Raw genomic sequence first — 27,596 nt, 5'->3', positions numbered from 1 at the left:
TATCGAAAATTTAGAATTAAATGTTGGAAAATAAATACCCTAGCCTAAAGTAGTGCAATATCTTCGTCTAACCTTTCGTATAGTAAGGCTATGCTGGGCTAGCCCAATATCTCTACCTAGCCCGATATCTCTAGGCTAGGCCTAGGCCGTCGCCTACTCTGGGCGTCAGGCGGCAAACCTCGAGCATACAATTGCCGTATTCGATTGGGACTATACGTTGAGTATATTATCCCGTTGAGTACAAAACTCAACGATAAATTCCGAGCGTTAACTTCGTTGAGCAGTTTCCGTTGAGCAGAGCACGAAAGTCCCAATCGAATACGGCCGATGATTTCCGATGAATTCTGGCCTCTATGTCAGATTGTATGGAATAGTTTCATGTGAAGACGTCTGAGACGTAACATCGGGAACATTCCGATTGTATACAGTAACAATGATTCCTAAATTTTATATGTTGAACAAAACNNNCGGGAAATGTCAACAAGTCTGTAGAATGGCGGCCATTTTGAAAAATAAAAAATAAAAAATAAAAAAGGCCTCTTCCTCAATTTAAAAAAAAAGCCGGACGTGAAACATGTTTTTTTTTTTACTTGGCCTAAAGGTGTGATTTTAATGTATTTGATTTGATTGTATAATGATTTGATTTGAATTTATTTATTTTTGATAATTTGTTTTTAAACCATATTTATAGAGGGTGACCCCTTCCAGCATATTCTTGAAGGTTGGCCGATATTCAGGTGCCCTGTTAAAAAAAAAATGAAATTAATGTGATGCTTTTATTAGTGAAGTCTCATTATGGGGCTTAGGGAGTGGAGCTGTTTTTTTAGTCATTAGAAATAGAAATCTGGTGCTATCATAGGATTGAACCCTGGACATTAGGATTGGAAGACATGCATCTTAACCACCATTTAATACCAAACTACAGCTATCCTGGTATATTTATTCAAACACTTTCTTTCTAAAACATAACAGAGCATAACTAAAACTTACAGCAAATAAATACAGAATTATTTCAAAGATGAAAAACATACTTAAATTACTGTATATTAAAAACAGTTAAGTACAATTTAGTGCAGTACAATTAAGTGCAATTAAGTAATTAATTAAGTACAATTAAGTACAATGAAGTACAGTATACTGTATATTCCAACACTCCATTCTGTATACAGTGTGAGCGAGGTCCTAAAAGGGCCCACTTGTTTACGTCACAGTTGTATTAAAAAAAATGGTATGTCTCTATTTCCTCTGCCTAGGCAGTGGAAATAAATTTCAGAACCAAACTGCTGAATGAGACAGCCAGTGAAACAAAACAACTAGTATTCGACGATGACAAAAACCTTAAAAATGGACACGTGCTACCAAATTTTGCACAGAACAGCAGTTACAAAAATTGTGGACTGCTTTTCTAGCTGTCCAAAAGAGGGAACTTCTATTGTTGACAAATTTCAGTTCTTCTTATAGTTTTGGCAGAAGATAAACATCACAAATTTTGGCATATGAATTACAAATATAAAGAAACCAAAAAATAAATAAATAATAAATGTTGGCGTTAAAACAGTCCTACTTACGCTAGTAACTATAATAAATTTAATGTTTTAATGTGTTTTTAAAAGTTTATGCACTTTTTGTTTTCCGTTGTGCATAAATTTAGAACAATTCCAGAGGATTATAAAATTATTCATTTTAGCATACTTCATGAAACTTCCTACTGTCTAGGTAATTGACTGAAACATAATGTTCAATTTTTTTTTGGTGGCCATCTTGAATTTAAAGCAAAAATCCTAGTGACCCCCCACCCCCTCCACCAGTTAACTAAAAATAATTGAGAGATGATGATGAAACCTTGACAGGAAAAAATGACAGTTTTGCCTTGGCTGTACCCTCCCTACATTAATTTATGTTTGCCATGTGAATTCACCAAGTTGCGATCAATAATCTAATTTGTTCCTTGTTCCAAGTAATTCTAGAGGTACAGATAGTGCAAGTGCTACTCTTCTTGATGCCCCAGTTCACTTAGCTGAGATTGTTGAGGCTCAAGGTAAAGACTTGGGGACTATCAGTATTATTGTAATTGATTTGTTATCAAATTTACTAGCTCAGGGGAAAGGGGCACTATCCTTTTGTTATTACTGTAGTTCGTTAGGGACAATTCATAATATACACAAGAGTACAAAACAGATGGGGCTTTTCCATGCCAAACCAGCATCAAGCATCAGTGACAGCCTAACATGAAAATTTACTTTTTTATATATTCATTTTCATTATAAGCCCTAAGCTTTAAAATGATGGGTCATGATATTAAAGCCCCTCTCCCACCAGGGTTCTTTTCAGCATACGAGTTACAAGAGTTTGCCAAGTTACTAACTCGGCAAAAACTTGTAGGACGATTCGGAAAGCTTGTCGAATACTCTAACCTACTCTTTGCAGCTCTGAACTTGTGGCGCTAATTTTGAACATGATGTTCAAAATTTGCGCCACGAGTAGATAACTCGTAGTAAACTTGAAGAACTGATAGGTAGCTCATAGAGTATTCGGGGTACTCCTACCTAGGTCGTACACTACTTTGGATACTCGTCAGCAGTTTTGTCATCCGAGTTTGATGCAAGCACCCAAAAATGAGTATGAGTAAGTACGAGCGCACCGAGTTGGCTCGTACCTAACTCGTATCTAATTCGGTACAAACTTGTTATGCTCGTAAAAAACTCGTAGTTAACTTGGTGCTCTGCTCGGCAAAATTCTGTACTCTGGTTTCAGGATGGCAAGGCCTGGGGTTAACAGCGTAGGCTTTATGCACTCTTTTACACACATACAGTAATTAAAAATACCTCCCGCTGAGCATAGGAGGTTCAGTGTTGTGTATGATGGATTCTGTACCCAATGTCCGGGGGGTGAGGGGAGCCTTGAACAGTTTTTTTGATATTTGCGCTATATAAATCCTATAAAACAATAATAATGCTTGTTTAGCATAGCATAGACGTAGCATTGAGTGTCACTCAGCTACTGTACATAATATGGAATTTGATGTCTCTTTTATAAAATACAAATGAGATTTATTATTTTTCTTCTGTTGCCTTCATGTATTTTCAATAATTTATTGGTCAAGACACAGGACATTATAATGGCATCAGATCTGACAATAGAATTTGTCCACAAATGACTCTCAAAATGATATATTGATCTTTATATTTTGTTTGATTTGTTTTTATCTTGTTGAAGAGGTGATTTTATCGGATGATGCAAGTATATGGATGGCCAAGAAAGAGGCTGTATCTGTAAGTCAGATTTACATCATCCATTATTCAATTCAATTTCTTTTATCGCTGCAATTGCCATCAATTGCCAATATCTGCACAACACACAAATAGAAAACCAACAATACAATACAATATTAACTATGCATCATGGTTGAAGGATGTCACTTCACAAATGTGAATGACCCGCATTCCAAACTATGCAATGTGGGGTACAGGAGTTACTTTACTATTAGGTCCTAATGACCCACATACCCCAAACCTAAATGAATTATGCATCCTGTGGTAGTGACGTTTAGTCCAAATGATCCTCATTCCAAACCCTAAATGAACTATGGATCCTGGTGTAGGGATGTTACTCCATTAAGGTCCTAATGACCCGCATACCCTAACCCTAATCAAATCATGCATCACAGGGTAGGAACATTTCTCCAAAGGTCCTAAAAACCTGCATACCCCGACAAAAATTAGGTGATGGTAATAATTATTTCTTCACATGTACGGCAGCTTTTTAATCAGAATAGGTGTGAGATTATGAGGGTCATTGGATAGAGAGGGTGATGATAATTCATAGCATAGGAAAGGAATGAAGAGGCAAAATAGTTTGTGCAGCAAAGAAATGGGAAGAAATACAGTATGACTGGAGTTACGAAGTGATGAGGTACACTGATGGCGGGAGGTGAAGATACAAATGAAGAGGATGGTTGTCATTAGATCAACAATATAATTTCATAAATGTATTGTTCTTCATTCATTTGTTCAATTGTCTTTCTGCCCATCTTCTACCATCATAAAAAAGTAGTTGGGGATTGCCCTACCTACGTTACCTGGGGATCGGATTCAACACTAGTCGCTAAACGCCAGCTCGGTGATGTATGGTTATGACACCATGCTACAGAAGTTCTGGAGGTCGTGGGTTAGATTTCCACCCGAATCACTTGCAAATTTTTCCCGCAAGTATTTGGGAACGTAATAAGTTCAGTACAATATCACGTCAAGTAGGCAAAATATCGCTATCTGTTATTTTTCTGACACAAACACTCATCAAAATACTATTCATGTTCATCAGAATGTTGACAAAAGGAAGCTGGAAAAGGCAGAGGCAAAAATTAAGGCAAAACAGGAGAAAAGATCCATGAAAGATGATGTACCAAAGACAAATTCTAATGGGTAAATATTCCTTTTAAGCTAATTATCATTTATACTTAGCTATAATTTACTACTAGCTGAATTGATGCTCTCCCACTGTATATCCTTCCTACTGTATTTCCTTCTGCTATTTTATAACTGTTTATCTTTGACTGGAACCTTCCTGCCTTTATTTTATACAGCCTTGAGTTAACTATTATTTTCTATTATCACTCTACTACTACTGTTGCTGCTTCTTCTACTGTTAACTACTATATGCATTCTTCTCTACTAGTTTGGTTTCACCGTTTTTGTCTATCGTACTATTCATTATATCTGTCTACAGTACTGTATACACTAGTTAACATATCCAGGGGTCACAAGTTGGAAGAAATCTCTTCCTGGAGATCTGGTTAAATGACCTTTCAAATCAAATCTATTTTCATTTTGCTGTTGTGCATGGTGATACCTGTTGATACTGAATTCCTTGAGATAATGTATAAAAAGATGAATATATTTTTAATTTGCGGGAGATTAAGATCTTGCTTGCTTGCTGGAGGGGGGTGGCGGGGAGGCCGTCATCCAGATTTCTGGGAGAGACTGCCGCGGCTTGCGCGAGACTTGGGATCCCTGCATATCATTATAGTATTTGATATATTTCTGACATTAGATTTGAAGAATGTTTTTCCTAACTTCACAGCAATAGCACTATGACTGCATCTGCCAGCCAGGCCACAAGCAGGAGGGATCAGAAGTTGGAGGAATCTGGTACAAATCGATCCACAGATATCAAGATTGAAAACTTTGACGTAGCATTTGGTGAAAAGTAGGTTATTTTGATTTAGGTGATGTATAATGAGACAAATGTACACACATTATAGATAAGACCAGTACATTTTCAATATATTATAGAGCTAACTTTTATAAGATTGATGATAAAGTCAGTTACCTAGACAATAAATCATGAATGCTAGATATTATGATTATAATTTTTAAAATTGGTAGGGGATGCTAACCAATTCTTTTATTTTACATGGCCTTAATTTGTATTTTAATCGAATGGTTCTTACTTCTTGACAACAGGAACGATTTCCCCACATCTCTTCCACGACGCAGTTTCCACAAGTACACCTGAAAATAACAGAAATGCATTTTTTTTACTAAACTAATGATTTTATAGAACATAATAGAAGGACTAGGCCCAATTATCATAACTCAGACAGGTTCTATTTCCCCAAATAGAAGCCCAGGGTATGATTTTAATGGCTCAGTTGATTTCTAGTCTACAAATACTTTCAGAAAAAAAATATCAAAGATACGCTTTAAATTATGCATGCAATGTTAAAATATTCCGTTTGGTTTTCCATCCATACAAATAGGGCACACTGATGTCAGATTTAAAAGGATATTTTTTTTTATTTGGTTAAAATAGAATTCCCCTGGGTATACACCCACCAACTAACTAGGCTAAAATAGGCCAAACATGGCAATAGGCCTTAGTCTATATATTTAGTACCACCCTAACCCTCCCTACAGTATTGGCCTAGCCAAAGATGCCTAGCCTAGATAGGCAAAGAAGGGCTATCCTAGGCATATAGACCTCGCTAGACTAGGCCTAGGCTATAACAGGCCTAGCCTAGGAAGGTAGACCCCAGACTATGAATTGGCTAGGCCTAGTTAGAAGCCTCCACCCAAACAAAACAAAAAAATGCCATAAAAACCGTCCGCGCAATTGGAAAAATAAGGGCCAATTTCCACGCAGATTTTCCCGAAAAAATCTTTTAGACTAGGCCCTAGGTCTAGCTACTGTAGGCCGGTACGTAGGCCTAGCCGTACGGCGCTCTACCCTCTAGCTAGGCCTAAGCTTTGCTTTGACATAATATATAATAAATCTGCTACGGGATGTCAAACAACCAGTATATGATGTTCAAAAAACATGTGATATGAATAAAATTACCATTCCTGTCTTGCCGCACGTTTATATTTCCCGGTAAACCTAGGCGAATAAGTTCACCAAGTTCATCATCATCAGCAACAGCGACGGACCTTGCTTGGTTCATCGTCGCCAATAAATGCCATAATTTGGCCAAAATTTACAATAAGCCTACGAGGCTCCGCAGCTTTTTCTTCATCGGATGATGATGACTGATTGTCACTTGCCATAAGATCGGTCAATTAATACTAATAATAATTGGAATTGTGATGGACACTATAAAATCCGCGAGAACAAAATGTCTACAGCTAAAAACTTGTGTATTGTGGATTTCACCAAATTTCACGCATGCGTGTAATTACATCCGTGTGCCTATCCTCCGAGGCATATGGCTGCCAAATTCGTAAAAGACAGTCGTAAAAACAACATTAAAAATGGACTTGAAAAAATAATTTTAGAAATATATAGCCAAATTTTAATCATTTACGATGAAATACATATCCAGGAACAAAAATGTAAAGCGGATTAGCTATTACCATCACTGTATTGTGTCAATTGGCAAATAAGCTCCACATTCCCTATCCTCGCAGTACAAATTTATCTTTTTGTGACGTCACAAAAAGATTTTCAGTGACTTTCGGGGGGAATTTTTGGGGGTAAGGCATTGTCCAATACGTTTAATATTGGGTGTCCGAGGTTTTCCAATGACTTTCTAAACAATGATGACAAGATTTTGGATTTGTAGAAACCGTTTCATATCCATTTTAAGCTAATTATCATTTATACTTAGCTATAATTTACTACTAGCTGAATTGATGCTCTCCCACTGTATATCCTTCCTACTGTATTTCCTTCTGCTATTTTATAACTGTTTATCTTTGACTGGAACCTTCCTGCCTTTATTTTATACAGCCTTGAGTTAACTATTATTTTCTATTATCACTCTACTACTACTGTTGCTGCTTCTTCTACTGTTAACTACTATATGCATTCTTCTCTACTAGTTTGGTTTCACCGTTTTTGTCTATCGTACTATTCTTTATATCTGTCTACAGTACTGTATACACTAGTTAACATATCCAGGGGTCACAAGTTGGAAGAAATCTCTTCCTGGAGATCTGGTTAAATGACCTTTCAAATCAAATCTATTTTCATTTTGCTGTTGTGCATGGTGATACCTGTTGATACTGAATTCCTTGAGATAATGTATAAAAAGATGAATATATTTTTAATTTGCGGGAGATTAAGATCTTGCTTGCTTGCTGGAGGGGGGTGGCGGGGAGGCCGTCATCCAGATTTCTGGGAGAGACTGCCGCGGCTTGCGCGAGACTTGGGATCCCTGCATATCATTATAGTATTTGATATATTTCTGACATTAGATTTGAAGAATGTTTTTCCTAACTTCACAGCAATAGCACTATGACTGCATCTGCCAGCCAGGCCACAAGCAGGAGGGATCAGAAGTTGGAGGAATCTGGTACAAATCGATCCACAGATATCAAGATTGAAAACTTTGACGTAGCATTTGGTGAAAAGTAGGTTATTTTGATTTAGGTGATGTATAATGAGACAAATGTACACACATTATAGATAAGACCAGTACATTTTCAATATATTATAGAGCTAACTTTTATAAGATTGATGATAAAGTCAGTTACCTAGACAATAAATCATGAATGCTAGATATTATGATTGTAATTTTTAAAATTGGTATTTTCAAAGCTGAACTGTTATTTGTTGTTTATTTTTTGCAGAGTATTATTAAATAGCGCAAACTTGCTTTTAGCATTTGGTAGGCGCTATGGCCTTGTGGGAAGAAATGGTATAGGAAAAAGTACACTGCTACATATGATATCAAGGTATTTATTATAACATGCATTTTTCTTTAAAAATATATTATAAATTGAGGGTGGAGTACCAGTAAGAGGTATTTCTTACTGTAGCTGGCAGAGGGGCATGGTCAATTCAGAAGCATAAGATATGAAGCATTGGTTCATGTTAATATATATATATATTTATATTCAAACTTTGTTTCAAAAATGGTATAGTTAATATACAATTTCTGTTAAAGTCTTGTGTAATCTAAAATATATCGTGGGTCAGATTTTTAAAAAAACAACATAAAATGAAAAATGGTTTATAAAAGAAAAAATATCATATGCATAAAATTATTGTGTTATTGTGAAACTTATTTCCTGAGTTCTGATTGGTTGCACATTTTTTTTTGCTTCGCAAAACTTATTTCGCTGAAGTGAAAGACTCCGAGAACAAAGAATTTTTCTAATAGAAGTTTTGGCCTATAGAAATGTCAATGCGCATGAACCAACGCTTTTGATTTGTGCCAAAAAATTTGCCTAGTGGGAAACAGGCTTAAGTGTCTCAAACATAGGCCACTGCCAAGGAGAAACACCATAATTAGCTAAAGCTCTACGATCTCACACTTTTGTTCAATCATCATTGCTAGGCATCTTCGGGGCTTCTTGGGCGAGGTAATAGAATTAGTACTGTAGGACCGTGGATTCCTATGCTTTACATTACAACGACCCCTTTCTAGTACCTTACCAAATTATAAATGAATATGTGGCAAAGACAATTAAAAGCCAAACCAGTCACTCGTCGCAAATCGTGTTTCAGAGAAAATGGCCAAAAGATGCTAAAATGTCAAATTAAAAAAAATTTATTTTATTGCACTAAACTAACCTTTATATATCTACACACCATCCTATGCTGTTATTTTCCCCATTTTCAATGTTAAAACAACACTTTTTAAGGATTTAAAGATAGTTTCTGCATGAGAAATGCCTGAAATCATAAACTTTAAAGGCTGATTTTTCATATATTGTTCTTTAAACAGCTGTGTGGTTAAACGCTTGTAACTTCATAAGGAAATGTACAATTTGAATGATTTTTTTACCATTTTATAGCTATTATTTTACACTCTAACACAGTATTAATAACACAAAATCGATTTTTGCGACGAGTGACTGGTTTGGCTTGTCTTTGCCACATATAAAGAGGGTAGGGTACTAAAGTATGAGAGGCAGTTTGGATCATTTAGAACTACATTTTCTATTAAAACACAGTTTCTTTTAAACATATAGTCTTTGATATTATTGTCTCTTACCGAAAATTTCATCCATCGAATTACATTCCACATCTTTATTTTAATTTGCTACGTCAGGCACATGTATGTTACATTAAGAATTTGGATCAAATTTTCAATGATCATTTCCTTTCAGTGGTGAGCTACGGATACAGTCACACATCAGTGTGCTGCATGTAGAGCAGGAAGTGATCGGTGATGATACCCTAGCCATTGACAGTGTGCTGGAATGTGATACTGTACGCAATAATCTGTTGATAGAAGAGAAACAATTGAGTGAGCAACTGCAAGCAACAAGGTAAACATATTTTTCATTGCCATATAAGTCGATGGCCAAGTGGTTAAAGCAGGGGTGCTGCAACTTACAGCCAAAATATTGGCGCTGCTGATTCGAGCGCAGACTCATCTATGGTTTTGGTGGTAGGACAAGTCTTCTCGGATAAGGAATATAAACCGTAGGCCTATTGTACACTACAAAGAACCCAGTACATCATTTGGGACGAGTATGGGCGTCCGTCCTGAGGTGGTGTTTCCATATCAATAATCTTAACAACGATGTATGCACAAGCTAGATAATACATATGATTGTTTGATGTGATACATTCGAAAAATATGTCTCACTTGCGGCAATAACGCGTCTGACATGTTTTCAACGTAAAAGAACGTATCTGTGAATATCGTTAATAACTGTTGCAATAAACCAATGGTTGTAATTAAAATTTTACATATAATCATAATGTCATAGATATACAATCCTGCAGAATTTCAGAAGGGTACAACAATTTATTGCCAAGTTGCAAACATGCAAACTTTAACTGTAAATTTTTCTCGAAAAATGAAAATTTCAAGTTACGTTGTTTCAATTGCCTTGAAACGGCCGTAAGGAGACTAGTTCTGGTACTACAGACACATGGAGTGTGTGTCCATCTATTGTCTTTTCTTAATGAACTGCCCACATCCATTTCTTCTATTTTACTTCTTTGGTTATGTCATTTATTTTGGTTTTATCTCAGGTCAGTGTTGAAAAATTTCATGTATAGACCCATTAACTGGTAATCAATATAAGGATTTTCAAGAAGTCTGTAATTACTGAAAACTAAACAATACATTAAACAATAATGGTATTATTTAACTACAGAGTTATAGATATATTTCTTACCAGAAAGCTTCTAGTTTATTGATTTTGTTATTTTTTTATGTTTGACAGTTAATATTCAGTTCTCTATTATAGCCCTGGTTCAACTGATTCAAAGCAGAGTCAACGTCTAAATGAAGTCTACCAGGCATTAGAGGAAATAGAAGCTGATAAAGCACCTGCAAAGTAAGTTATTTTTACCTCCACCAAGGAGGTTATGCATTCACGCCTGTCTGTCTGTTAGTAATATTATGCAAAAACTAAGGAATAAATCACGATAAATTTAGTGAAATGGCACGTAATGATCTAATAAAGAGATTCACTTTTGGGAGTGAAAGGTCAAAGGTCAAGGTCTTGGAAATTCAGTTTCTTTCTTGATCTTTTGCTCTCAGTCATAAAAGAAAATAATGAAATCGGCCGTACATGGCCTGTGTAATGGTTCGGTGTCCAAGCAGAGGGTGGAGGTATGCACTCTATCGAGTGACTGCTCTAGTTTGTTAGTGTGTTGCCTAGGTTCCTGTAAGCTAGATATTAAGAGAGAAGCTGTAAGGAACAGATTCCTGTTAATATTTAGTACATTTTCTGTAGTGTTAATTGGGTATTAGACAATTTTTACAGCAATCTTAAAGCAGTAATGCTAAGAAAAAAAGAAAAGGAAAGATAAGGACAAATATAAGAAGAAATATCAATATCAATCTAATTAATAATTGTAAATTTTATTGTATTACCTAAAGTATTTATTTGAATTGTATATATTGAATTGTTTTTGCCGTTTAACATAACTTTTTCTATTTTAAATTGTAATTGAATTGTGTTTCATAACCTTTTATATGTAATTGTATATTGAGTTTCTTACCTTTTATTGCAGTGTATAAATGAAGAATTTCTGATGTATTTATTTTAAATATATTAGACCAATAAATATAAAGATAAAAATAAGAAAAGATAGGGTGAAAAAAAGGAATGAAAAGAATGCAAGTAAGGATATATGGAAAGAATATGTTAAAAAAGAAATAGAAAGAAAGAGCAAAAAAAAATGTAAGAAAACTGGCATCATTGTGTAGTGCTGAAGTTGAATTATTAATTATTGACCAAATTTTAATTATAATAACTCGAGTAAAATTAATCATAACATTAAAAAAAAAAGATGCAAGAAATGAGTAATACAAAAAACTTTATCTAGGCTAGGTTTAGCTATAGTAGAAGGACAATAACATCAACAGATTTAAAATCCTATGATGGCCAGTTGTTCTCCAGAGGCGATTGGTTAAACTTGCTAATATTATTTTTTTTAAAAGCAACGCAACAGTTCGTATTGTATCATCATAGGTGAAGTCTATACATATAATCTTGGCCTTAACAGCCCCAACAAGACATTTTCTGGCAGTGCTTCTACCATCATCAGTTACCATATTGCACACAGACAATCATTTGTATAAGGGAAAGAAAAATGCAATGTTTTGCTTGCCAAGGAGTTGTGGAATGAACTGTAACTATTATATTATTATTATTATTATTATTATTATTATTGTTATTATTATTATTGTAATATTATTATTATTATTATTATTGTAATATTATTATTATTAATTTTTTTTTCTCCGCAGGGCTGCAATGATATTGGCAGGTCTTGGTTTCTCTTCAGCAATGCAAGTACAATGTACAAGGTATGCAGTGTCAAAGTTGATAATAAAGTAGACATATTGACATAGCGAAACCTCCAAAAAATACAAGAACCATCTCCTTCTTTTGTATACCTTAATTTCGTGATCAAAATGACTGGCAGATCTTATACATGGTACAGACACATTTAAAAAAAATTTTATCAAGTTGAAGTAGAAGAATTTGCTGTAGTCCACATCGTCTATTTGTGCAATATACAATAAAAATACATTAGAAAATTGCTTTTTGTTCACTTGGTACAAGTTTTTTTTTTTTTTTTCTTTTTTCTTTTAGGGAATTTTCTGGCGGTTGGAGGATGAGGATAGCCTTAGCAAGAGCATTGTTCTCCAAACCTGATCTGCTTCTGCTTGATGAACCTACTAACATGTTGGATATCAAAGCTATACTTTGGCTTGAAAACTATTTACAGGTAAATTTGTAGGCATACACAATTCACTAAAGAGAGAGTTTAAGTGGCAAAGACAAGCCAACCAGTTACTCATCGCAAAAATGGATTTTTAGTTATTAATGCAGGGTCAAAGATGAAAAGGAGAGCTATAAAATGGTAAAAGAATCTTTTAAATCCGACATTTCCTTATGATGTTACAATCGTTTAAACATACAGTTGTTTAAAAACAAAACTTAAGAAATCAGCCTTCAAAGGTTATGATTTCGGGCATTTCTCAGGCAGAAACCATATCAACAAATAACAGTATATCATGATGTGTAGATATTTAAAGGTTAGTTAAGTGCAATAAAATAGATTTTTTAAATTTTGACATTCCAGCATATTTTGGCCATTATCTCTGAAACAAATTTGCGACGAGTGACTGGTTTTGCTTGTCTTCGCCACTATTATTGTATAAGCTTTGAACCACATAAAACATTCAATTTGTGTGTAACTAGTGCTGGTATAGGAATTTATAATGCGCCTCTTCCTTGTGGTTATATAGCGCAATACTTTCTCCTGATCATTGGGTCCACATGCTTGGTAATCGGCGCAAGAGCAACCCTACCACGTAAGAAAGTGTAAAATCAAATGTGCTTCTTAAAAGCACAAGCAATAGAATTTATAGAAAATGCCTCATACAGGGGTTCCTGGACTTTGAGACCAGTGGTCAGTGATTAGACCCTGCTGGGGGCTTTAGAGAAAAAGTGCATTTTTCTAAACATCTGATCTGTATAATTATGGGATTATGCATTTAAATTAAGCATATGAATATGGTACATGGCTGTAGGTTTTTTTCTCGAACCCTGCAGGGTGTCTGTGCCAGCCTCCAGACCCCGCCATTGCAGGCCTCGAATTTGGGGATTTTATGGGCAAGGCCAAATGGCCTCCGGTATTACATGATTTGGAAAGGCACCAAGGCCAAAATTTCAAATATAAAAGGGCACCAAGGCAAAATTTGATTTAGCCTCGGTACTGCAAAAGGGCAGGCAAATAGTGGCCGTCGTCGTGCTTCATTTTCAGGGGCACCAAGGCCAACTTGGAGGGCACCGTCGGCAATGGCCGAGGTAAAATTTGAGGCCTGCCATTGGTGCCCCGGCAGCTACAAGGCCTTGGGGTCCATGTTGGAAAGTGTTACATTCTATTTTGTATTCAGTAAATTATGGCTTTTGCTGACTGTCAACTCAAAGATTTATTTGATTTTGACAGCACTCAAGGGCAGGTCTAGGATGCTTAAACAAAAAAAGAGGAGGGGTAACAATGGGGTTTGTGTCTGAAGAAGTAAGGAATTTGGCATGTTTTGACTGAAATATTAGGGGCTCTCATGGATCTAATATAATCATATTGAGCATTATAATGATGATGGTAAGGGTGGTCTATGCAATAGCATCCGTTACTTTATTCTTGTTTGACAGTGACATCATCTTCAATTCTTAAAGAATTGTAAAACTTAGTTATTAAAAGGATTATTAGCTATATACAATTTTTGATATTTATAGCTAACTTTCATTCATAGTGCAATGTATAGGCTGAATATCTTTGTCACTATTTTTTTGTATTTTTTTATCTCATATAGTATATCATCGCTCATTTAAATAAACTACGCAATACAAGTAGATTGTGTATGTTCATGAAACTAAAAAATGCATTTGTTGTTATATGTAGTAAAGGATATAAAAGTTCTTGACAACCAAATATGCGCTTATTTTGACGCATTTTTTTTTTTTTTTCACAAACTAACACAAACTATCTTGATTGTGTTGTTAGTGATGTGTGTGATGATATGATTGCTTGTGATTTGGTTGATAAGGTAGTAAAGGTTAAAGGTTATTCATTTTATATTGCGCAAAATATGAGAGTCTCTATGCGCAGAACAAGTGAGCAGATGAAACTGAAAAATAAAAAAAACTTCGGATGCTTTTTGAAGTTTTGAATTTTCTTCTTACAGGCATGGCCAACAACGTTATTAGTGGTGTCTCATGACAGAAACTTCCTCGATCAAATCTCCACAGATGTCCTGCACTTATTCTCACAAAAAGTTGATCATTACCGTGGCAACTACTCACAGTTTGTGACAACAAAGGACGAGAAGTTGAAAAACCAACAGAGAGAATATGAGGCTCAACTACAAAAACGACAACATTTACAGGTAAATTTGAAAATGATAATTTGCAGGTTTAAGCTTCACCGGTGGCGTATCTAGAAGTCTTGAAATGGGGGTGCCGATGGGGGGTGAATTGCGAAGGTGAAGTTGGGGGCTCGATGATCAGTTGAGGGGTGCTAATTTGCAAAAGGTAATTCTAGGTGTTTTTTAACTACTGTACTTGACCATGATTTTTTCGGGCTGGAGGCGACTGGGGGCCCCCGAGTGATTTTTGGAGGGGCGTGTGCCCCCTGCACACCCCCTAGCAGTGGCATAATGCATATGCGCTCTCATGCTGTGGTCCGCAGGGCCCCCGAATTCTAGGGGCCCTACCCATAGGTTCCTCGATCTAGCACCCTGACCAAAAAGAACATAATGTGTTTATGAAATCGACTGTAGGGCATATCATATTATAACGATTAGAGAGAGGGGGCCCCCATCGGCCCGGGACCCCACCTTTGTCAAAAAATAAAATTTAAAATGGAGATAAAAAGAAAATTATATACACAATTTTATGTCTTTGAGTGCCATTTCCGGCCATGTAGACATGCCATAATAATACATTTTCTTTTCTCAACAGCCCCACAAGGGCAACAGCATAATGTGTGTCTGAAATTGACTGTAGGACATATATTATATCCAGTGGCAGAATTTTATGTCTGAAGTTCTATTTCCGGCCATCTAAAGGTGCCATATTCATAGATTTTCTTACCTCAGCCCCAACCATGGTGGGTCTGAGGTAGACTCGACTGTGGAAGTCCCTCCCTGGCCTCAATTTTCTGGATCCATATTATATCATTTATTCGTCGTTAAAAACAAGAATAACAGTGCACATCTAAAATACATAGGGCCCCTGACCCCATTGTTACGCCACTACCCCCGAGATGCGCCACTAAACCTCACCTAAAAGTTTTCTGAAAAAATACGAACTAAATTTTAATGATATTTATATATTTAAAAACATACTGCTTGGAATATATATAACAGTCTTAAACAAATTCCTAATTATGATTTGATGTTATGGCCCAATCCAATCCATACTTACAATAACATCCAATTTGAAGGCCAGCTCCAGGCAAAAATTTTGTATTGATTATATATTATAGTTATTATCAATCTATTGATTCACCTATGTTTCGGGATTTTTCTGAATTTTGTTTTGCTACATGATTTTTTTGAAAATAATTACTTTTTTGAAAGTGGGGGTATAGGTAAACTTAGCCAGCAAAATTCATATTCTTTTGCACACAAATGACCTTAAGAGCAGGCATTTTGAAAAAATCATAACAAATAAACAATAGGGCAAATAAAAAAACTAAACACAGCAGTAGGCCTATTTTGGTTGAGTAGTAATGGTGGAAAGATAGACGGGAAGGTAAGGTGGTAGATTTGATCGATCTAGGTCTAGCTATGGATGCCTTTGAGCCAGAGGTGCCCAGGCCCTATATCGTTGGGAAATCGTCGACAGGAGAAGGTATCTATGCCAGTCCAGCGGGATTCATTCCCAGCCGGGCTAGGAGGATGGACGAGTTGAGACGATTGGTTCGGTTGTCGTTGTTATGTGGTATCATTTGCTACTTAAGAATTGAAGGAAAAATGGGAGACCACAGTTGTTTGATGATGATAAATTCAAGAAACTGTGTCTTGCTATTACGATGTTATCAAACTCGTCTATGGATCGAAAAAGGGAAATTCTCAGAGAATAAACGAGGCAACAACATGCCTAATAACTATAGCAATACAGTAGTAATATTTACAGGCCTAGGCAATCCTGTGCAGTTCAGTAGTAGTAGGCCCAGAGGCCTAGTAGGGCCTACGTCAAGGCGTATGAGTTTAATATAACGCTTACCCCTACAACAATTCCTACAAATTACACTGTGCAGGCAATGCGTGGATTGAAGGGAAGATTGGTATTAGTACTATTCCGCAGTTCTCTTAGCTAGACCTGGACTTGTAGACTGGCTGAGATATGACTATGTGACGATTAGCCTAGAAACTGGGCTGGTTTTGATACTAGGCCTAGCCTAGGTCTTCATTTTATATGCAAGTTAATCCATAAACTACTCTGTCATTTTTTTTTTTTTTTTTTTGGTAGTTTTTCAATTGTGTTATTGATTCTGTTAGGCAATTATGTTTACTGTACACCATCTTGACCGACGCGTTTTACAGGTGAGTGTGGTGAAGTCACGTTCTCGCGGTGTCGTTGGTTGACAGTAGTGTGTTGTAATTTGTTTTCTCATCACGCTTGGAGCATTCTAAAACCTAACTAGTGAAAAAAAGTAGACTGCTTGATTTTTGCGGTTCTAAGTGGATTTTTATATTCTCGTTTTCAGTCAAATTGGCGAATTTTTTTGTCGATTACTAACATAATATCTTATAAAAATGTATTTTTTAACACATAGTGAAGAGAAAATATATGCCCGGATCTAGCCTTTAAAGAATTACAAATTTGTTTAACTAGAACTAACGACAAGAGTGGGACCAATCGGGATAGCAGACGCATGCGTTTATTATTGTACAACGCCTCTGGTTTGCTTCAACTGTGTTCGCACGCGGGCGCCCATACTGTATATGCTTTTACTATTTCTTTGTTAGCAACAACAGGCTTTTATACACTTCAACGGCGGTGCGTCACTATATAAACCGTTGGATGTTAACCCATTAAATGTCTTTAAAATTAATGATGTTCCCCTGATTGGATTTTTTTCCGACTTTTAGCATGTTATTATGTGTATATTTTAGGAAAAAATTTTGTAAAAAATATTTCTGTTGCAATTAGTTCTAGGTTCACTATGTTTTTGTCATAGATTGACTGGACTATATCGGTATTTTCAAGAGGAAAAGTAATGTAACAAAAATTAAAATTATTTCATAAATTTAATCTTTACTTTGTGTGTTTACCAACAAGAGAGCTTACAAGGCTTCTATGTAAACTGTGTTCTATGTAAACCTTTTGTGGTGACAGACACTCATTTTTAACTGTAACAGAACCGTATAAAATTAAAAAAAAATTAAAAAAAAATTGCAAGCCCTTATATATCAGCAATTGAATAATGTGTCTAGTTTTAATGTATTTTTTGGTAGCCCAGCCCTAAAATACTCAAGCCCCAGGCCACGGACCACCACCTTGTTACCGCCCTGCTGTGTAAACTTTAATATTCACAATTTTTGGATTGCTGATTTGTCCTAAATTGATGATTAAATACACATTCTTTGCTTGTGTTTTCTTTTCATTTTTATTTTTTATTTCTTGTGTTGCATCCAACAGTCGATGTAAACAAAATTACGGGATTACTTGCATTGCATCCAACAGTGTAAAAAAAAATTACAGGATGTGAATAAAGGGATAATCCACAATAGTCTGAAGAAGACTTATCTCCAGTGGAGTCCTTTTGGTGGTGATTGGGCAGTACACCAGCAGAAAAAGATCCCCAACTCTTTTCCGAAGAGTGTACTGCGTTCTTTAATGTGCAGATGGGCTGCTTTGCACACAGGACCAACAAAACGTCTAATCTGAAAGACGGTGTGCAATTTCGAAACTTGTATTTCAGCCCTCCAGCTGAAATTCAAGAAGAGCATGCGATGGAAATTGAACCGGGGAAGGGATCTCCACGGTTCAGCTCACACACAGTGGCTACCACCAGTTTAGCTGACTGAGCTAGCATAGCAGAATTTAAAATGTTCAATATATATAAAAGCTATATAAATTTTAAATTGTATATTTATTTAAATTTCAGGTGTTTATAGATCGATTTCGATATAATGCAAACAGAGCAGCTTTAGTACAAAGTAAAATTAAGGAAATAGAAAGAATGTAAGTAAAGGTTTGTTCATGTTCAAGGTAATTACTATAATTTATAGTGATTTTATTGTTATAAATAAAATGTAGTGTGATTACAATGCTAATATTCTTCCTACCTTAAATCAATTTATGGCCTTAAATCAAGCCTCCGGAGTAAGACCTTGTTTTGTTGGGGTGGGGGAAAAGGGGCATAACCACCCATTCTGCCCTTCCACCAGTTGTTAAATATATATAAGCATTACAAAACTAATCGAACCAACCAATCTGGTTTTTAAATATTATTGTGCAACTCAAAATTGTATTTATGGCTTTGAATTTTAATAGATTAATTTTTTTTAATGAACAAGTATCATTTCAGTGAAATATAAATAATATATATCCTAAACAGTTTTGATACTGAAAAATAATGAATTCTAAATTCAAAGGCAAATAAACATAGATTTACTAGAAGATACATGGTACATAGATCACTATTCATATTTTTCACCACTTGTGCATGCTTGATAAAGATGCTGATATCAAATGTGATGCTGATATTTTATGAGTTGATTAGAAGATTAAGGTACTTTCCTGGATTAACACCTAACTACCTTTGCTAGCCAACGTCAGGTGTGGTTTTGATGTACAGTATGTAGGTATATTATGAACAATAGTTATGGAGGATACTATTATTCTTAGTTAAATTCCGAAGAAAACTCCATTAAGGTAATTGTTCATGAAATTCATTGATGCTTTTACCATTTAGTCTACTCAAATTATTTTGATTATTCCAGGCCAGAACTTAAAGCTGTGGAAAAGGAATCAGAAGTTGTACTCAAGTAAGTAGTAAAATCCCAGGTGCAAAATAGTTATTGAATGTGGAGGTAAATTAATTGTATAATTTCCATTAAATCTACGAAAATAAAAATATCAAAATAGCATTGCAGTACCGCTGTCACTTGGGGATACAACACTAGTGCAAGCTCGGTGGTCTAGTTTAATCAGGAGGTCATGAGTTCAATTCCTACATGAATCACTTGAGAGATTTTTTTTCATGGCATTCAACATGATAACACGTCAGGTAGAGCAAAACATAATTCCTATCTGTTGAATTATGAAACGTAATAGGCTTATGCACCTTGACCTCTGACAGTTAGTGCACAAAATTTACTACAAACATGTAAAATATAATAATGAGCCATTGTCATTATTATATAATTTTTTGGTACAATTCTAAGCTGCACTGGACTTCTTTGCTTTTTCTGTTCCTGTCTCTTTTGTAGGCATAATCAACAATAACATAATTGTAACACTATTTACATATTTCTTTATTTAAATATTATTATAAACTTAAATTATTATATTCCTTTATACATTGTGTTTTTCAAATAAATACTTAAACAATTATAATTAATTAAATGTAGATTCTAAATGTAAACTTATGTAGATTAGATTAATGAAAAAATGGACATAGTAATCCTTATATATTCATTAATAAGAATAACAATTTTAAATTTTCTAATCAATTTTATATAGCTGGAGTTAGTTTCGACCTAGGCAAACCTTGCTGAAAAGGTACACTTTCTCCATCAAAAGGATCTAAGAATGGAATGACCACAACCACCTGTAGACCAGACCCAGTACCATTACCCTTTCTTAATTTGTGAGGGAAATCTACTCATGAAGTAAAATGTTTTATTTTCCTTATTTCAGATTTCCCTCAGAATTTGAGAAGCTTTCACCTCCTGTTCTTCAATTATCAGATGTAATGTTTTCTTACACTAAAGATAAGGTCATCTTTAGTGGCGTTGACCTCTCAGCAGATCTTGATTCTAGGATATGTATAGTAAGTCAGTAAAGGACACTGTAGTGCCCACATGAAACTGAAAGATTGTTGTCTGCTAATGAATTTGAATAAAACCACAAAATGTATCAAATAGGCTGTTAACTTCCACCCAGAAACAGATGGATGGATTTTTTTGGTGTAACACCAAGGAAAACCCACGAAAGTGTGAAGAAGATTTATTTCCAGTGGGGTCCTTCTGGTGTAATTGGGCAGTACACCAGGAGACAATCCCCTATTCTTTCCTACAGAGTGTACTACGCACATGCATGTACACGGGCCAAAATGCAATGTGGACCCAACAGCTTAAACATCTTATCCAAAGTAAAGAGAGCAGTGATGGAAATTGAACCTTGGACCCAGAGATCTCCACCTGTTTAGTCGACTGAGCTAAACTGAAAAAAGATTTTTTACTGATTTACAGACATTTTTCTGTCAGCGTAAATGGTCTATGCAAAAGAATACAGGAAAAGCATAATTTATTTTAATTATCCATTAATTGGGCCAGGTCTTATATACTGTTCTAATAAGCTAACAGGTGTTGGAAAGTATTCTCTTTCATTATGAGAGTGAAAAATCAGGTGATATTTGTTATGTAACTTATATCCGTTAATTGACGGCAAGGGCTTGGACGGCCAACAATTATTTAAGACGGCCAATCTTATCATGAGGGCTTGGACGGCTCGGCCTACTTAGCTCAGCCTATCCTAGTTGGGCCTGCTCTACCTTTAACAAATTCTTTATATTCTTCGAATCTATCAAATGTTGCATTATTCTAAGACATATTTACGCTTGATAAACAGCCATTATTTACGTTGTTTTCATACTGACATTTCGTGGAGATCCCCAAAAAGGAAAGGCTAAACCATTGTCTACCTGGTGAAAATTTCATTAACAACACACGTATGTCATGTTAAAAACATATTTATACCCCGCTAGAAAATAGATGGTTCTAAGTCGCCTACAACGCATGCACATGGCTCTGCAAATACAGTACTTGAGATTCGGTTCCACAAGATATTGTTCTTGTTCTTAACTCTCTGGTTATAATTAATTCATAAAATACCGTAAAGCAGATTTGTTGCTTACATCACAAATTAGATTTTAATAGTCAAAAAAATACAGCAGGTAATTCAAATATGGAATTGAATTTTTTCAATTTTTTTTTTATCAGATTTTTATCAATTCTATAAAATAGAAGCATTTGTTTTGACAGAATGTTATGTTAATTCTTCAGACTGGATTGTCTGAATTGAATTCTTTTGCTATTTTCTTCAGGAATCCAAAAGTTTGTTTTCATTTCCGTACTAAGAATAAAAAAATGTCGCAACTTTCGTTACCTCATTTGAACACTCTTGGTGGCACGCACCCATGCTGACGCAACAGTTGTAATCTACAATATATTAGAATTATTATCATCAATATCGTTGGTATAGTAATATGTTATATGTAAGTATTATGAATGTGAATTTAAACTTTATGTATCATGATATTTTTTTATATGTGTCTTATTTGTTTTCATTTTTAGGTAGGAGAGAATGGTACCGGTAAAACAACTCTACTTAAAATACTCCTTGGTGATTTGAACCCAGTTGATGGTATACGCCACGCGCACCGTAATTTACGTATCAGTTACTTCACCCAGCATCATGTAGATCAGTTGAATATGAACCAATCAGCAATTGAATTTTTGGCATCCAAATATCCAAGTAAGAATATGTAATTTGTATCTTGGCACACATCACTCTAAATACTACCATTGAACAACAAATCAGTCAGGGTTCAATTTCAATTCAATTCAATTCATTTTATTCAGTCCATTATAAATAAATATAACAGAAATGTGTTTTAAAGCTAAGCGATCAAACATATATAGTTAAAAACAGACTTAAATCTTTAAAATGTTCCAAACAGAACAGTAAAAAACATTAAAACGATATATTATTAAAACATTAAAATACAGTAAGATGTATTAAGGGATTTTACTGTGCATTTCGTTTGTGTCATTGAGCAAAACACTACATCTACTTTGCTTCAGTCTACCCAGGTTTATCAATGGACAGCCCTTAAAATTAGGGAAAATTTACGTCAAAAAAAAATAAAAAATGAAAATATGGTGCTATAAAATTGATGCCAGTTATAACGTCAGCAGGATTTAGTTTTCAGCCTACAGCCCTGCAATTAACCCATGCTGACCTGTTGTAGCAGTGATGGATGTCTTTTCAAGTCACCCAATTAAGCTGAAAAGCCTAGCCTACCGACTGATGTTCAAAATCACAACTAATTATTGATAAAATGTTGAACATTGTTAATTTTAATATGATGAATAAAATGAAACTATCTACGAAAATAAAACACAGTGAATCTTTCAATTTCAGGCTAAACCAAACTTTTTTTTCAAGACCCAAAATCATTCCTATTCTTCATTTAATAAAATACTTTCTGAAAACCGGATCTCCGTTCCGAATTCCAGACGTTTTATTTGGTCTGGAACATAAAAATCAACTTCTACAAACCGAACAAACAGATTATAGCTAATAAACAACGATTTCCAGACGAAATAACGCAATAATCATCGCTGTCTGTGTTAACACCCTGTAAATGAACCGTCGCGACGGTTACGACACGTACAGCTAGGTCAGTCCCAATAGCGTTGCCGTGGAGATTATCTATTAATTAAAATGACACTCCGGTAGGCCTAAACGTTAATGTTAGATAAATTTAAATTTACGCCTTAATACTGTTTATAGAGTACATTATTGCCTTGCCTAATCCTTAAAAATTGATTGCAATCAACCTGAAATGAAGACGGAACCCAAAGCAAGTTTCTACGATGGCTGACTCCTTCAGTAGACGTTTAAATTTGAATTTGGATGTCATAGATTCATCAGTGTAAATTACAAATGCATAACTTCACTTATTCCTTAAAAAACATGTTGCTAATTACAGAGAAAATTTGCAGAGAATGAAATTAAAATTTTTTAGATTTGACTGTTCAAATTCTTATTTATTTTAATAAATCTGTTTAATTAAAAATTAATCTGTTTACATTGAGCGTGTTCCTGTCTGCAAGCTGTCACACACTACGAAACTTAGGGCGATCTGACGTCATCACAGCCAAACTGATTTGCCCATCCATGACACCATGTAAAAAATTAACAAATGAGCTGGCAGAGTTTTACGCGGCACAACCTAATGTTTATGCGAAGAATGTGTTGTTTAGAAAAAAAATGTCAGACCGAAACAATATGAAAGCATGAAACATACAATCCAGTTTGATTTTATTGACATTTTACTCATAATACATCAAATTAAATAACTTGATTTCATTAAGAATAAAATTTTATATTGTGTTTACGGCGATCCTATTGTGTCTACCACAACTGGTACAATTATTGCCAGCGTAGGCCTGGTTTGCTTGGGCTAGGCCTAAAATCTTTACGTTTACATTGATGAATGCCGGCATTAATTTTGAGGGCTGAATGGGTACCTACGGTGGCTAGCATCTCCCCCAGGGGCAACATCACACTCATCCACTTCATGCTACAGAAACTGGGAATGAGCTCCAGCCCCTAGGGGCCTTAGTGGCTTGGCAAGGATTTGCTTCACATTTTTAGTTCCTTTGTGACCTTAGGTCACAGATTAACTATTGGGATGATACAGATGTGAAATGTGTTTATGAGATGTATGGCAACAACCTGTCTGTATGTCTGTAAACAAATAGGCTCCTAAACGGTGCCTCGGAGCGGGTATACATTGTACCCAAGTACTAGTGGACATGTAATTGTGTGGGAAATGTTTGTTTTTTTCGGTTAGATAGAAAATGTAAGCTGTACGCGATAAAACATATACCCCCTACCACCAGTTTTTGAGTCGTTTTTTAGTCCAAATTTTGATTTGCGCATGCGTCGGAAAAACTTTGCTGACATTTTGTTTTTAACGTCGCTAGCGGCTTGGTGAAGGTCGTTATATTGTTTTCGCGACTGTCTGAACATTGAGCAAGCTGAGATAGTTGTGGCAAATCAGCCAATTTGTAACTATTAATTTATGGTCTACTGTATGTTCTATTAGTGTTTTAGTATAGTCCTATACTTGAAGGCAAGAGTACATTGAACAAAGTCAATATAAACAGTGACGACGTCGACAGCATGGAATTGACAGACCATGTGTAGGTCTAGGTGTGACATAGGCTACGTAAAGTAGGCTTTTCTTCAGTGACTGCTATTGCACTTGACGGACCTGGTGTTTTAGTAAATACTTAAGGGCAAAGAATACATTGAATGAACAATATGTCAATACACACGATGACGACAATTTCATGCAATTGATGGTCCTAGCTAGAAGCCCAACTTGTTGAAATAATTTCTGAATTTGGTCTACAAGGGGGGGGGGGGGGGGGGGGGAGGGGGTGATATGCAGCATGTGATGGACAGACTTGGTGGGGTCCCTTGTGTAAATCAGAACCCTGCGGGTGTGTACGTTCCTTTGTACACAAAAACTGAAAACAAATTTGGGAATTGCGATAGTCCCCAAAATCATTCATTGCATTCTACTAAATTTGAAGGCCCTGCTCTAGGTATGCCACCACCAAACCTGAAAACAATCGATGCACATGCTTTATCTAAAGCCATACAATGCATGCGTGATCATCATAAAACAAGGTTGCATCCAATATAAGCAAAATAGACTTGAAGTAGCATTTAATGAAACTAAAATGTATATATAAAAATAAAAATTATCAACATGGCATGTAGTTTTACAGTAAAAAAAAACTTGAAAATGAATCGATCGATGCACGTGCTTTATATAACCGCCATACAACGCATGCGTAGTCTTCAGTAGGTGGTTGTTATGGTTGATATAATTGCCATCTTACAATTGTTTGGGGGGTGGGGGCGTGGCACCAATGAATAGCGTCCCTATTTTTGATATTCGAATGTTGGCAGGTATGTAAATATACAGCATTTGATGGACGGACCTGGGTGGGGGTGTAGGTGTACGTAAAAACATTAGAAACCATTACTGGGCCACTAATCCCTCTAAACTATGTTTACGTACAAAGGAACGTACACCGTCCCGCAGGGTTATGGTTTTTTATTACATTGAGTAATAAAAAATTGTTTAATAATCACTTTGGTTAATTTCACCAGATAAACCATTAGAAGAATACCGTAGACAACTTGGTAGCTATGGAGTGACTGGTGATCTAGCAACCAGATCAGTTGCCAGCTTATCTGGAGGTCAAAAGAGTAGAGTTGCATTTGCTGTCATGGCAATGAACCGGTAAGCATATCTAAGGTTCTCAGTTTTTTTAATATAAATTTACTTGGCTGATATTTACTTTTATACAATATTATTTTCCTTGTCTCTATCCGTTTATCACTAAAAGAGTTGCAATTTATCCACAAAGGCACCGTGTTAAATTTTTTTGACTTATTAAAGAATTTAAGATAATTAATAGGCTTTGTTTTTATGGCTTAATTTCAGCATTCTATCCAACAGCCTAAATCGTACCTGTGATGTCATAATTTTCATGTAATTTAATGAGCATTAGTCATATGCAGATACAGCATATCTATAGACACCACCTCCAAAACTGAAAGCCATTGGGACTCGGTAAGTCGAGTGGCCTAGGGGTAAGGCAGGGGCATTGCTGACTGAAGCCTTAACATCAGCATGGGTTCGAGCCGTTTCTCACCCAGGGTTTAGTTACCATGGCAAAAGTCTTCTCAGATAAGGACTTAAAATGGAGGCTCAGTATACGCATCTGGCTTGTGTGCACTTTAAAGAACCCATTGTAAATCTTTTGGAAAGTAGGGGGTTACCCTAATGCTATAATTTATTTAATTCACTATTTTTATAATTATAAAGTGGTGAAATAATTATATAATTATTATTTTTCAGACCAAATTTTTATATTCTGGATGAACCTACAAATCACTTGGATATAGAGACTGTTGAAGCACTTGGCATGGCTTTAAAGGAATTCAAGGTATGTACATCTTTTATGTATTATATACCTTAATCATAGACTAGGCATCTGATTGGTTAAGAAGCGGTAATAGAAAGTACTATTCCCCTGAAAAAGTACTATTCCCTAAAAATTAGTACTTTTTTTGACCTGTTGCAAGGGCCAAGAACGTGCTGACGGTAGTGGGGACTGCGACCTCTACGAAGAAAGAGATTGGCCATTGACAGCACTGATTGCCGAGTAGTGAACTCACTCAGAAGCAATATTTATTCTACTATTACCTGCTATTATTCAATTATTATTTTTTCCTTTAGGGTGGTGTTGTGCTTGTATCTCATGACGAATGTTTAATCCGACTAGTATGCAAGGAATTGTGGGTATGCGGTAATGGTACAGTAAAAGCTATGGAAGGAGGACTGGATGAGTACAAGAGTATTTTGGAAAAAGAATTTGAAGCACAATATAACAGCTAAAAACAGAGTATGGTAGATCAGTACAACTAAAACAGGCTAAACCAACACAGGACAACCATTCTATTACCCGAGCTGTTAACTTTATGGTTAAACCAGCCCATGGTATAGCAAATACTGTATACAGATTAAAACAACTTAGTACAACTTAAAGATGAAGGTCTAAGTGAGAACAACATGGCGCTATTAATAATAGTAGCTTAATGGTGGTAGTAAACGCAGGCTAAGCCAGCTCAGTACGACCTAAAAATAGTATAAACAGGCAGAGTATAACCATGATGCTATTAACTGATGTAGTAGCTCAATGGTTGAACTACACACAGGCTAAACCAGCTCAGTAAAACTTTATAGTAAAATGAGGCATGTTGTGTCAAAATGGCTAAGTTGTAGCAAAAATTGAAATTCAAGTTATTGGTGTTTTCATATACCTGAGTATGTGATCTTTAAAATGAGGGGTCATTCATTTAAATTGGACATTTCAAGCCTAAGTTATTGGAAAGTGAAAGTAGAGTACTCTTAGAGTCAAGATAAACATGATTTTAAGTTATTGCCTTTCAGAGTTATTTGTGCATACATTGTTTAATAGAATAACTATGAAAAATAAAGTTAAATAAACAATTTGTTAACCATTTCCCAAACTAATACTTTGGGACATGATTAATAAGACATTTAACTATTGATCTTTAGTAAAAAAAACAAATTTGGATTTTTATTCAATTTTTTGAGTT

General features: G+C 35.4%; 1 protein-coding gene across 1 annotated transcript in view; it reads left to right on the top strand.

Annotated features, from left to right (window-relative positions):
• Window positions 1-27,346, top strand: part of LOC117111034 (ATP-binding cassette sub-family F member 3-like) — a 29,325-nt gene extending 1,979 nt beyond the window's left edge. Inside the window, exons 3-19 of the mRNA XM_033253901.1 lie at window positions 1,959-2,038; window positions 3,217-3,272; window positions 4,321-4,421; window positions 5,080-5,205; window positions 8,067-8,171; window positions 9,552-9,713; window positions 10,647-10,736; window positions 12,158-12,217; window positions 12,507-12,642; window positions 14,609-14,809; window positions 18,541-18,617; window positions 19,379-19,423; window positions 20,298-20,430; window positions 21,956-22,136; window positions 25,578-25,710; window positions 26,332-26,419; window positions 26,713-27,346. Of these exons, the coding sequence (XP_033109792.1) occupies window positions 1,959-2,038; window positions 3,217-3,272; window positions 4,321-4,421; window positions 5,080-5,205; window positions 8,067-8,171; window positions 9,552-9,713; window positions 10,647-10,736; window positions 12,158-12,217; window positions 12,507-12,642; window positions 14,609-14,809; window positions 18,541-18,617; window positions 19,379-19,423; window positions 20,298-20,430; window positions 21,956-22,136; window positions 25,578-25,710; window positions 26,332-26,419; window positions 26,713-26,871 (1,933 nt within the window). The 3' untranslated portion in view covers window positions 26,872-27,346. The remainder of the gene's footprint in view (window positions 1-1,958; window positions 2,039-3,216; window positions 3,273-4,320; window positions 4,422-5,079; window positions 5,206-8,066; window positions 8,172-9,551; window positions 9,714-10,646; window positions 10,737-12,157; window positions 12,218-12,506; window positions 12,643-14,608; window positions 14,810-18,540; window positions 18,618-19,378; window positions 19,424-20,297; window positions 20,431-21,955; window positions 22,137-25,577; window positions 25,711-26,331; window positions 26,420-26,712) is intronic.
• Window positions 27,347-27,596: the final 250 nt, after the last annotated feature.

This window comes from Anneissia japonica, unplaced genomic scaffold (assembly GCF_011630105.1).
Source record: "Anneissia japonica isolate Jap-2015-1 unplaced genomic scaffold, ASM1163010v1 scaffold573_len2283161_cov171, whole genome shotgun sequence".
Classification (NCBI taxonomy): domain Eukaryota; kingdom Metazoa; phylum Echinodermata; class Crinoidea; order Comatulida; family Comatulidae; genus Anneissia; species Anneissia japonica.
The sequence above is the reverse complement of the archived record's forward strand: the minus strand, read 5'-3'. Positions and strand labels throughout refer to the sequence as shown.